The following is a 13,767-nucleotide window of genomic DNA, read 5'->3' as shown; positions in this document are numbered from 1 at the left end:
AGGAAATGAAAGGTTTATAAACAAAGACTGTGTTTGAAATTGCTCGCTTGCCACTGTATTGTTCACTATAACTGCTGTTTTGCTGTAACATCTGAATTCTCAGTTTTAAGTGTCATTCATCATTCATCTGAAAACACTGCTTTCATGTCATGTTGTTTTCTGTCCACACTGGCATATCTGCAAAGGTTCAAAAAGTTGTCCAGCCACACCGACACACCCAAAACTCTTCAAATTCTTTAATAGGCATCTGCAGAACAGCACCTCAAATTGATGCACTTCAGTATTTCCAAAAAAAAAAAAAAAAAAAAAAAAACTTGGTGGATGAAAATGCTATTTTAATATGCATGTTAGGACAAAATGGAAAAATAAAGTGGAAGGACTGTGGGCTTTGCCTTAGTTTTTAGAGTGGCCTCCAAGCACATGTATCTTAACAATGGTGTGTGTGAATATGTTAATGGTCTTATCTATGCAAATTAACACTAGCAAATGGTTTCTTGTTAATCTGTGGGGATTTTAAGATTTCAGGGAAGTGGTAAATTCAGCACCTTGTCCTTTATGTCATACTTTGGTAAAATAATTCTATTTTATTTTTTCATCATTATTTCAGAATATACTCTTCTTTGAAAGAAAAGTGTCTGGTTCTTTTTCTGGATTTGTGAATTAGAGGGTTTAATTAATTGGTAATGATATTGCTATAGTATATACTTGTATGTAAGGGCTTCTTTTATAAGGCACCATGAAGCTTGAAGACTATATCCTTACTCCTGTATACATTTGAATGGAGAGGCTTGTTGAATTGTGTACAGCTACACTCAGGTATAATAGCACAAAGTCAAAAGTCCCATTGTTGCACTCTGAACATATAGACCATTCTTTAAGTAACACTACCATCTGCTGTTAGCATAGGAAGAGCACACTTCCTTTACTGTGTCTGGTGTTAACTGTGTTTTTCTTTTTCGTGGTTTACACTCACTTGCAAAACACAAGCTCATGTTGAAATTCACTTGATATTGTTGATGTAATTTGGTTTAGACATAAGTGCCTTGATCCACATGCACCTGCCTATCCCAGAGTCCTTCCTCCCCCTCTCTAATCAGCAAATAAATTACATGTGAATAGTTTAGGGCACAGGCGCTGAGCAATCCTTTCAGGCTCAGGGCTGTTTTAATCACAACATAACAGAGGAATCAGCAAATGAAATTATGTGCATACATTATCCAAGGAGACATCTGATAATTTAGTGTTGTATCAAAGGGTTGTTTAGGGTGAGTTGTTTACAGCATGTTCAAAAGTCACACCTTGACTTTTGGCCAAATTGGTTGATGCTGTAAAAATGTAAGCACGTGGTTATTTTGGTTTAAATCAAAATTTTAAAAACATGTTTTGTTTTGTTTTTTAATGGCCATTAGTAAACAGTATGACCAACTGCATGACTTTTCAGTACCACAAGATGGAGCCAGATATTTCTTTTTTTTCTTTCATTTTGTCTACTAAGCTCACTTCATACTTCATAGACTATGTGAGCTACCTTAATGAACTTGTCCCTTACAATTTGTCTCATGTCATAGATTAATACAAGGGCTAGCGGCATTGTTTTTTTTTTTTTTTTTGCCAGGTCAAGTGCTTTACTGATTACAATTAATCAATTATTAATCTATTTCATGAAGTATTGCCATTTAAGCCTTTGACCATGTCCTTTAAAGTCACAGGTAATATATACACAAAGAAATTGTCATTGAATTTTTGGAAAGTGTTCTTCATTGTGATTTCAGCTGCTCTTAAGAAAGCTTTTGTGGTTATGTAGATAGCCTGAAGTGCTAGACTGTGTTCACACACTCCTCATCTTCATGTCCTACCATTTTATGAGCATGTAGAGGATACATGTTGCCTTCTCAACACACTCAGCCACCTCTGGAGACACTCCAACAGCACTGCTGGAGAGCCTCCCCTGAGTGGCCAGGATGATAACAGCTCGTTGAACACACACTGTGGTGCCTCAGCATGTCCCGGGTAAGGCCTGAAAAGATTCATCTGCAGAGGGAAGGTTTCATCAGCCATAAAAAAATATATGGCATTGTTACTGTTTGGTAAAGGTTGGTCTTCAGGCAGCTTGATAGTTCCCTGATGAAGGGCTTTGCCCAGTACAGAGGCTGCCAGTCTTACCCCATCACTGCTCCTTCTGTATGTTCACCACGATCACCACCTCGAACCTATAGTGGCATCCACCACTGCTAACAGGACAATGGAAAATGATCCCTCATAGTTTTAAAATTGAGATCCTGTTGAGGCTAGGGACTGGGTAATAATGTTTCCCATCGATACCTGTTGATGTCTAGATATGTGTAGATCAGCACTCTAATAAAACTAACCTGAGTATGAAGTAGAGCCTCTCTGTTGGGCTGATGATCATCTCCCTATAATTTGTCTCTGATGCTGTGATTGTAAACTGTTCTTTGATTAGCCTAATATAGGTTTTGGATCGTATTTTGTCCAAATAACAGAACAGCTACAACGGTCTAATAAGTTCAGAAAATGTCATCTCTTCACTGTGTTGCACCCTTTAAAACCAGGACAATATAACACTTAGGTCAGGTCATTATTGGGTTGTAGGCTGCCTTACTGCAGGGTTACTGCATGACACCAGCATTATATATTACAAAATGCAGAGGTAATGTAGCCTGGCCTAACTGTTTGAACTCTTCCATAACACATTTCTTAACTCTCTCATACTTGTCTTGAGCATGGTGAGAAACTGTACGTGTGCTCAGCAGGACATCTCAAGCCTTGATTCAACTCCACACAGCATTAAGAAAGCGAAGAAACCTTCTTTAAGAACATTGTTTTATTCAACAATGGAGCCTTAGTAATAAATAAATGCACAGATCATCCATTCCACAATAAAACTGAGGGAAAGTTTTTTTTTTTTTTTTTTTTTTAATTATTATTATTATAATTTCTTATAAATGTTTATGTGGATTGATATTGCCATGATGGGAGAACAGCATTGACCAGACAGAGAGACAGTCAAGACAGATGGACTAACACAGAGCGGCAGATGGATGGACGGGCAGGCTGACAAACAGGTAAAAACCACACAGATGTGTACAAAGTATTGCGTTTTTCAATTATTAGTACTCTCGTTCTTCCTCTTTCTCTCTGCCTTTCTCTCTCTACCTGGACAAAACGTCTGTTTTTACAAAGTCTATCATCACCATGATGTGCAAATCAATCATAAATTATAGATACAGTATTGCATCACTTCAAAGTGCTACATAGAGAGGTGCTGACCATCTTCAAAAACAGAAAGGGTTTATGTTCTTTGTAACCTTGTGTGTGTGTGTGTATGTGTGTGTGTGTGTGTGTGTCCATCTGATCTGTCTGTTGGTGAAAGAGACCATGTGTGTTTTGTGCATACGTCTCAGGACTCAGGTATAAAAGCATCCATGGTTGGATGGATATTGTGCCTTTGGATGTCTAGTACAGTATGTGTAGAGCTTCGCCCGGTCCGGCAAAAGCATCTCATTAAAAACATCAGATATCAAATTGTGACATGATGGATACAAATGATCTTAAGAGTGTGATTTCTTAAAAGGATGCGGTGGTGTTTTGTATTTTAGCCCGTTGTCTTCCATGATTAGTTGTAAATACAGTATTGCATCACTTCAAAGTGCTACGGAGAGACAGTCTTTAAAAACTGAAAAGGGTTACCATCTTTGTGTTGTACTTTGTGAATGTGTGTGTGAGTGTGTGCATGCGCATGTGTGTGTTTGTATGCATGTACTGTATGTCAGGACCCATATCGAGCTACACTGAACGTACAAAACAGTAGAGACATCTTTTGGATATTGAATTGCAATCAGCATCTCATGAGTCTCAAAGCTTAAAAATGCTTTGCCTGTACATCATCTCCTCAGTTTGTGATTGGTTTACATAAATCCAGGAAAGTACGCAGAAGTAAACAAATCGCCATTACCCTTGTGTAAGTGCAAACTCTCCTGAGGATTTTACACTTTTTCATCTTTACCTTTTTTACACAATGAACTGTAACTACGAGACCAAAATAGAATGTAAATCACATATCCTGAAATGCAAATGTTTGTTCATTGATGATAGCAGTCGACGGATTTATCTATAGATTTACAAATCAACACCGGATATTGGCTTTCACCTGGATTCTGCTCATCAGTGTATTTAGTGAAAGTGCAAGCATCCCAGATACACTCAGTGTGAAAGCATCTGTGTTTGGATGTGGTGTCTTTGGACAAAACATCATCAGAAATGGTCGGTTTGACTCCTGAACACTACATACACCATCTTGCCTCAGCGTGTAACAGCTGATTGTACTCTTCACTGAAAGCATTTTTTTTGGAGTTAAGGAGAATTGTCACTACAGACCTCTCCTTACCCACACTGTGACAAGAACCTGGTAAAGAAAGAGAATAACAAAGCTTTTTTTTTTGAACTGGTAAATAGCTTATTTCATCTGTTATCCCTGTTTTATGTAACTGCATTTGCTTTCAGCTGGCCTTTTTGTGGCATATTGAGGGTTTAATTGCAATGAAGTAAGTGCATTATGACATTCATTATTAAAAATTCAAAATGTCACCGTATTCCTTTTAACTATGCTGTGATCCAAAATAAGTTAAGGGCCCTTTTCTGCCTCACTGCCACATAATGAGAGCAGTAATCGGCTTTATCAGGGGTTTCCGTGACTGTTTAATAGTGCCCGAGCCTTTGTTTGGTATCGTCATATTTATTGAGTCTATCTTTGTCCTCTTTAGTGAGGAGGTGAGGAGGTGAGTAGCGGCAGAGCTGGGGGAGGCGGGGGGGGTGAATCAGGAAGAGATGAGGAGGAGAAGTGAAGGAGAGGAGGGACATAAAAAGGGATGAAAGGCAGAGGAGAGGAGGCTGTGCGTGGGAGAGAGAGAGAAAGAGAGAGAGGAAGGGGATGTATGAAAGACAGGAAGCCCCGTTCAGACCGCCAGCATAGCACCTGTCACTGAAAAGACTCCTGCTTTCTATCACCCGCTCTCTCTCTCTCTCTCCCTTTTTTTTCCTCCCCTTTGACTCCTCCCATCCTTTCCCATCGATCTCTTTTGTCTGGCAATAGGACACCCCAAGGGAAGGAGAGGGTGCTTAAAATTCCTCCTTCCTTCCTGTGTCCATCTCCTCTCCTAAAGACCTGTCGTCTCCGTAGCAACCGCCCCTGCCACCGGACCCTGTGTTCATACTGAGCTTATTCAGTTGGTGGTCATGAATGTGTGTAAGTGTGTGTGAGTGTGTTCCCTGCTGCACATGCCTCTATGTGTCAGTTTGTGTGTTGGTGTGTTGGTGTGCATCTGTGTATGTGTTTGTTGCTGTTTTCTCTATCTTCAGTAAAAGGTCGGTTCAGCACTCTCTCCCCACTTGGTTTACTGAAACAAAGTTAAAAGCCTTTCGTTTTTTTTTTTTTTTTTTTTTTTTTTTTTTTTGGTCAATTTCAATAAATCATGTTTAAATGGAAGTGAGTGGTATTGCCAGGACCCTCTCAAGCGTACTTCTGCACTTTCACAGTTCCACCTCTGCTCCTCCATGTAAGAATCGAGAGGGTCTTTCTGTCTTGAGTTTTGAATCAGGCACCAAGATGCGTCTCACCTCCCCATGTGTACATACTGTAGTGGTCAGTGAAATTGACAGCTCTCTCAGCCAATGACAGGCCAGTATGTCCTCAGTCAGTCAGTTGGAGGGAGGCTCTGATCAGCTGTCCATCAGCACCCGGGAGAGGTTGTGATCGGGCTGTGGTGCAGGTAGGCAGGGTTCACCACAGAGACTGGAAAGCTGAAGATGAAGGGGGAGGTGGGCGTGGCCGTCGTCGCAGTGGTTGCTGTCGACGACTTGGGTCCGAGGAGCGGACTCGCCGTGGCGGCTGCCTCAGCTGCGCACGAGGTGGCGAGGACCTGTGACTCGAACTGCAGCAGCTGACCCATGAAGCTGAAGTTGGGTGAGATGATGCTGCGGCGCCGGCGCACAAACTCAAAGGCCTCATCGAGACGCACCCGCTTCCTCTTCATCAGGTAGGCCAGACATATAGTGGCTGAACGGGAAATGCCTGCCTGGCAGTGGACGAGCACTCGGCCACTGGAGTCCCGTACTGAGTCTGGGAAGAGAGAGAGGCAGAGGTTAGAGATTTACAGTAAATATACCTCACCCACACCCTAAGTACCAATTTTGCTCTTTGCATAAATTTCTCTTTGTTCCATTCTTGCACATTCATGGTATCTGCAAGGGCTAGTGAATTCCCAAAATGTTGTAATCTGTTCCAATTCTGATTCCAAGAATTTGGAAATCGATGGATCTTTCTCACCATTCCCTATGCAACACCTAGGCCTTGTATCTACCTCTCCATCTGCTTCTCAGTTGTGTAGAGACTATTTTTGTGGCTCACAGCAAGCTGAGTTTTCCTTGTGGACAATAAAAGTGAACTAAATTGAACTGAAGTAAAAATGGATGAGTCCTGTTTTTCTGCTGATTTATGTTGCCTGTTACATCCCTAAAACCTGCTTACACTAAGCAAGTTTGGAGAAGACTTTTTACTACTTTAATTTGGTTTGTTTAGCCATGTAAGAAAAAATATCATTGCAACTTTGGTGTGATCAAATAACCACACAGATCCTCCTGGAAACGTCACAATGCTCTCATGAGGCAAGCTTGTTGACAGTGAAATAATCCAAACCACCTACAGGAAACAACCCCAAAACCACATGGGATTATGGGAATAAGGAGACAGATGTTGACATAGCTGGCCGTTCCCCATGCTTGGAAAGCCTTGCATAACAAAATGAAGCCTGGCCTGATGCTCATATTCAGTTATGTGTTCACATGTTTTTCATATGGTAATGAATACCTTTACTGCAAAATTAACTGAGATGTTGTGATAGGCCATTTGTAACATGGCAGGGAACATGGAGCTAAGCCTTGTTCTGAAATGTCTTATGTGAATTATATGTTACTAAAAACATTTTTAAGAAAATATCTATATATATATATATATATATATACATATATTTTTTTTTTTTTTTTTTTTTTTTTTAATGTGTGAATCATTTTAAGGTGTAAAATGGCATAGTGATCCTAAGCCTCTCAACCTGTGAGTTAACCTAAGCTACAGGTGAAAATGCATCAAACCACATTTAACTAAATCTTGCAGGTATAACAATTTGAGCCATCAGCTAATTCCTCCACACATCCCCCACTTTGCATTTGTGTGCCTGGCATTTTCTCTCTTGCCCAGGCACATATAAGCAATCTTTTATCGCTCTCTCTCTCTCCCTCTCTCTCAAATGCAAACACAGATTTAAGGTAACTCCTCCACCATGGTGTCTGTGCACCCAGTAACAGTGGATGAGTCAGACTTCAGTCCCACAGCGGCTAACTATGACGCATACCGGCACCGACACACACTCACACACATGCGGCAGAGTACATGCTCCCCAACATGCATTCAGATGCACAGAAACCACACACAAAAACTGTATTCGCAGAATTGCTATGCAGAGCACATACACACCTCTACCTCACACACACCTCTATATGGACACACACACACACACACACACAAATCACAGCTTATGCTTGAAAGGGATAAATGCTGGTGATGGGAGTCCCTGAAACGTAAGACAGGGACAGAATGGTTGCAGGGAATATTTTCTTATTTAAAGTGATATTTCTGATATTTCAGTATCAATAAATCCAACTCTTTATCCCACTGCCATAACACAGTGAAGTAATGGAGTGTAACTACAAGAGCAGACCAGCTTTTAAAGGTAATTTAGAGTATACCCATTTTCTCCTCAGTAATCACCCACCCACCAACTAGTAAGTCCTCCCCATTAAGTATCTGCAGCCCTGCAATTCCTGAAGGAAAACACAAAAAGATGTTTTTTTTTTTTTGTTTTGTTTTTTTTTGCACAATGTCATCGTGTAGCCATAGCCAGCAAATTTGACTTTCTTTATGAAACTATCCTGTTCTGTCTCCCTCTTGTGGCAGTAAATTAAATGCAAAGAGTCACAGAATTGTCATAAGAGGTAACTGTCCATGCTATAACTGTTAATTATACAATTCCAGAAAAAAAAAAAAATATATTAAGTGTGATTGATATAAAATGTGTCAATAAAGACCAACTGTGCACCAGCGTGGGAATGTAATGTTATTTGGGGGTCACTGGTGGGCTTAAACATCACTGTGAATCCATCTGGCATTCAACTGAACATATATGACTATTCATATGTAACGTGTAGAATTTGTAACATTTGACTCACTCAAAGGTGCACAGCACACAGCAGCCAGGGTTCACAACTGTTGTTAATCAGTACCACTGCATTCACCATGATGGTTACTGAGATTTCAAGCTTGCAATAAGTTTTTGCAGCCTAAAATATATGTTTGTCTTGTTTCCTGTGTCTGTGGCTTGACCTGATTCTTCTTGCAGTGTCTTTAAACATTTCAAATATTATGCATAAACGTAGCCCGTGTAGTAGAGTATGATGAATGAAATACTTGTTGTCTTGTAACTCCCAGCCTCTTGAGTCTGTATATAGTCACAGAAAGGATTACCCATTAGATGGTGGTAAAGCTCTATAAAATTACAGTGTACCTTTAAGAGCATTTTATAGTTGAGTGTAATATAAATGTGATGTAAAGCACAAATGTAAACAACGTGGTGGAGTTTACATTGAAGCTTTTATACGGCTGTGTTGATGTGCGTCATTAAATTCCCAGACACTTACATCTACAGTCTTGTGTGCACTTGATGTCAATTTGAGATTCATGGGCAGGTGGAGACCTTTTTACTTCAAGTACACAGCAGATAGCAACAGTCCATATGCAGGTACAACAGTTTTCTTTAAGCGTAAAATACACTTTATACGACAAACCTGCAAACACGCTCACATGCATGCACACTGCATTTTCTCCCTCACTGACCTATGAACTCTATCGCCTCCAGGAACCAGGAGCTGATGTCCTCCTTGTGGTTGTCCTCCACAGGAATACACTTGTACTGGTAGGTGCCCTCAAAGTGGTTGGGGCAGTCGGCTGACACGTTGAGCAAGGCAGAGATACCTATGGTGTCCAAAACCTCCTTCTTAGATGCATGGAGGGCACTGCCAAGGTAGAGAAATGGCAGGATCTCGACCGGGCCACCCTGCATGAGAGGCAAAGGGGGAAATAACCAGTTTGTTAGCATCTTCATTTGATTATCAGCCACAAAAATGTAGATGCAGGAGTTTGGGGTGAGGGGTGGGGGGTGCACATGGCCAAAATGGAGAAAAAAATAGAGGGAAATTCATCCATCCATCCATTTTTTATATTCACTTATTACTATTAAGGGTGACAGGGGACTGGAGCCCACCACAGCATGCACTGTAGACAGGTTGGCAGTAGAAGGAAATTCAGTTGATCAATAGCTTCACTTAAAGAAGTGCTTACGGTTCTGAGTCAGCCGATCAGTCGTACTTTCAGTTAAACCAGCCAATAAGTCAGTAAGTCACTTTAAATTCAGGTTCACGTGCTCATTTGTTCATTCATTCATGCATTTATGCTGTCATTCTTTCACTCACTGAGCCAGTAAGTCATTTGCTGGCCGTGTCATTATTTTGTTCAGTGAATAGCTTTATTCATGCGTCTGTTCTCTCCTTCATTCATTTGTTCATTGTTTTTTTTTCTTTCTTTCCTGCATTCATTCATTCACTCATTTATTCATTCATTCAGTCAGTCAGTCAGTCAATACGACTTTTATTCACCCCTCCAGCTCAGTGAAAGTAAAACAGGAATGTTTTTGCCATCTTGGAAATATACCTCCATTAAATCTGACCAACTGATAGATTGGTGTGAATGAAAGTTCTCAGCTCATTTATACATCAGGTTAATTTGCACCTCATACCATTGAACATTACCCTGTTATTATCACTATAAATATAGCCATTCCAGCTGAACGTGGATCCCTGTACAAATCTAATCCGTGGTAGGCTGTAATAAAAATGTTGGGTAATGACTGGCTGGAGAGGACAATGAACAAGTTGTTCAGATTTAACAGAGTGAGTGGTGGAGGTAGAAAATTGTTTTATCTTACTTCTACAACCAACAGAAGCCACTCCAGTATTTGGTGCCTGCAACTCCTCTAGCTTTGCTTTATTTATTTATAAATTATATTTTGCCTGCACAGAATATAGTTTGCAGCCTACATCCTTGCACTGCACAGAGAAAGAGCTGATCTATCTCTGCTGTGGCATCTACTTGTAAACTTATCTGGAAATATATCGATGTACATGAGAAAAAAAATCAGTATGGGTGTAAGAGGTCAGTTGGATGGTTGTCTGTACCGGTAGTGGGACATATTGACGAGGGCGCAGTGTGTTTATGTCACTGCCGCTGACGACCTCAGTAGTGACATAGGAAATGATCAATACTGCTAAGAGATGTAATGTGAGGAAGGGGTGGGGAGAGGGAGAGAGAGGGGAAAAGAGATAGAGAGAGACGATGATGGTGATGATGACGATGATGATGACGGCGAAAGCCATTTTACGCAGTCCATCCTTTTTTGCATTGCGATAAATACACTTACATTTGTATTTATCCTTTTACACACCGCGAGGAAACAAAGTAAATCTCTCATGTCAAAACACACAACAGTGTTGCTATTTTTTTTTCTTACAGCCTACACAGCAGAAGGCTTGTCTATCCTCGGGAAACACTGAGGCACCATTGTCTGCGTCTCTATCTTTGCGCTTGTCAGGGGAATTAAACTTAAATCACATGCGGCCGTGTGTGCAGCATGACATATGGCACACAGAGGTAAATTATTGCAGATTGTGGTGGAATGATTTAATATAGACAACTGTGCTAAACCCCCGAACCACCACCACCACCCTAACATGCTACATATGCATAAAACAGTTCATGTTCCTGAGATGCCCTTGAGCAAGGCACCTAGCCCCCTTCACTGCAAGGCTGTGTGTGCAACTGCAGTGAACGTCCTAAGAACACATTCCAGGTTGCGTATCCAACAGAAAAGCATGCAAAGGCCCATATTATTCTATCATATGACATACATTAACTTGATAGTAGTAAATTATTATAAATCTTTTTTTTTTACCTGGTCGTAGTGCGGTGTCCCACAGGAGGAGCAGGAAGAGTCCACGCTGGACTGGCTGGTGAGGGACGGCAAAGATTTGGTCTTCAGGCAAAACTCTGGGTACTCTGCGAAGAACCGGTCGTACCCACCTGGAGAAAAAGTCAGAAACAAGCACGACACTTGGCTTTAGATTCGGTTTGAATCTCCACACGCCTGCAAATATGGCCCTTTCCTCTCCAAACTAGTAAGTTTGGAATGGGATAAAAAATATGATCCAGCAACTGTAGGTCATGATGCCACACAAAAGGAAGATACGCTCACTCGTGTGCACTGCAGGCATACTCAGTCAAGTCACTTCCAAGTCACTACAGCAATATCACAAAGGATTTTATTATTCTTATTCTTATTATTCACACGGGGTGATGCATAAAAGAAGCAGCAAAAGCAGTAAGTTGAAAAGCATGGCACTCTATAAAATCATTAAATCATTTCAGCACGGTCCGCAGTCTGGATTTTCTTCTCTGTAACCATTTAGTCTGACACAAAGCCTATTAAAGCCCCTGACCTGCTGTGGCCTATATCTACTGTACAATAGCCTAAACCCCAGGGCAGCAGCAGGCTGGAGACAATTCCATCAACCTTCTCGGTGTTATTTGTATGTGGGGACTTCTTCTATTCTCCCTCCACGGGCAGGGTCAAATCAGATAACATATAAAATGTCCCATTTATGGACTGCATCCTAACCGGACGTGCGCTTTAAGGCATCTGCGTCATTAGGATGCACAAAAAGGAAAAAAAAAAAGTGCGCCACACATCTAGTTTTTTATTTATTCATTTATTTATTTATTTATTTTAGATTTCCTATAATCTGTATATACGCTGATGGAAATGCGGTGTGTATTTTACATGTCACTGCTTCCCTGTGGGTGAATTGACTGAACCGGACCCATTCAGAAATGATCGTGTGTGTCCTGCAACTGCCTCTGGTTTGATGTGGGTCCTACGCATCAGCATTACCTCATTCATCAGCTTGTACCCATTGGTCTCTCTCTCTCTCTCTCTCTCTCTGTGTGTGTGTGTGTGTGTGTGTGTGTGTGTGTGTGTGTGTGTGTGTGTGTGTGTGTGTGTGTGTGTGTGTGTGCGTTTGTGTGTGTTCGTGCGTGGTGTAAAAATTACACTAGTGCTTAAAAATAAAGCAGGCATGATCAGCGAGATATTTCACACACTTGTTTATGAGATAATGAGTGGCTATACCAACAATCTTCAGGATCTTAATGGTAAAATAAAATCAAATTTTAAACAATGAAATTTCCATGGTGTCTATGGTGGCAGGCATCCTCATTTAACCCAGACTGCTAATGTGATTTGGAGCTCTGTGTAGTAGAAGTATTACAGGCGTTTATTGTGATTGTAGCCCGTATAAACATCCAGTTGAAGCTATATTATAGGCTTCTACTGTCTATCCCTATTTGAAGCCGCAATCTCAGGATAAATGACTAATAAATGACAGTACTGCTACTGATACCAATACTAACAGTATACTGTGTCAGGCTTCCGTTGTCGCTGTATTGTTATTATTATAAGCATTTACGGCCTTATAAAGGCTGAATCCACGAATAATTGGCAGTTGTAGTGTTTGGGATTCTAGTTGCAAGAAAACCAAAGGCTTGCACAGTCCCATACTTTATCCGAGAATAAAGTACTATTATTAGTATGACTATTAGAGATAGTAGTAGGCTATAATCGGTTTTCATTATGTTTGCTTTGTCATTATATGCTTCACCAATTCCATACAGACTGAATCCAGGATTGAAGGACTACTACTCGTGATTGTGTCATTATTAAAGGCCCCAGATGACCCGTAAGTGCCAACCGACCTTTCAGCAGGTATATGTCCGTGCCGGATGAGTCCCTGCACAGCGCGTTGAGCACCACGGTGACGGTGCTGTCCTCCTTCACCGCGTCTGAGTCAGGCGTCCTCTCGTCGTAGAGCACCACGGCAGAGTAAAGCCCGGAGCGGAGGTGTCTCCGCACGTCTTCGTCTCCGGCCAGGATCTGGTCCAAGCTCAGCACGGAGCCCTTCGCCCTCCGGCGGACGATGGTGTTGCAGCGGGCGTTCACTGCGCCGCGGATGTGCCCGGCGCTAAAGGCGAGGAAGGAGCGGCAGTCCAGCAGCAGGCACTTGCCGCTGTCGTCCTTCAGGAGCCGCTTCAGCACGGGGCAGTCCATCTCGCCGCACAGCTCCTCCATCGCCGTCGTTGTTGTTGATGCTGTATGTCACTGTCAGTAATTTCCTCTCTTCCTTCCCCCCCACCACCCCAAACACCACCACCACCTCGCGCTAGAAAAGGCGCACGGATCCTGCGGCGGACTCCCCGCCTCCCTCTATGTCCCTTCTATGTGCGCATCTTTTCTGCTGTGCCGTGCATCGTCACCTACTACTTTTACGCGCAGTTCGGTCACCCCTTTCTTTATCTCTGTCTCTCCTCCGGATTTGGTTTTTATGAATGGGTGCGTCTCGTCACGGCGGAGGTGACGTCAACCGCCAGCAGCCAATCAAAAGGACCCTATACCCCTCCCCCTCCCCGCCTTCTCTCCTCCTCTCTCGTTCATTCATAAAAAACAGTCAGACATCAATGAAACTGGAGGAGATGGA

At 41.8% G+C, this 13,767-nt stretch overlaps 1 protein-coding gene across 1 annotated transcript; it reads right to left on the bottom strand.

Moving 5' to 3' along the window:
• Positions 1-2,900: 2,900 nt before the first annotated feature.
• dusp4 (dual specificity phosphatase 4) lies at positions 2,901-13,451 on the bottom strand. Its single transcript, XM_030065273.1, has 4 exons — positions 12,989-13,451; positions 11,133-11,260; positions 8,963-9,182; positions 2,901-6,136 (listed from the first exon to the last, which is right to left on the bottom strand). Exons 1-4 carry the CDS (start codon positions 13,359-13,361, stop codon positions 5,748-5,750), a joined length of 1,110 nt encoding a protein of 369 aa, XP_029921133.1. The 5' UTR covers positions 13,362-13,451; the 3' UTR covers positions 2,901-5,747.
• Between the last annotated feature and the right edge of the window lie 316 nt (positions 13,452-13,767).

Source organism: Myripristis murdjan, chromosome 12 (assembly GCF_902150065.1).
Source record: "Myripristis murdjan chromosome 12, fMyrMur1.1, whole genome shotgun sequence".
In the NCBI taxonomy this organism is placed as follows: Eukaryota; Metazoa; Chordata; class Actinopteri; order Holocentriformes; family Holocentridae; genus Myripristis; species Myripristis murdjan.
The sequence above is the reverse complement of the archived record's forward strand: the minus strand, read 5'-3'. Positions and strand labels throughout refer to the sequence as shown.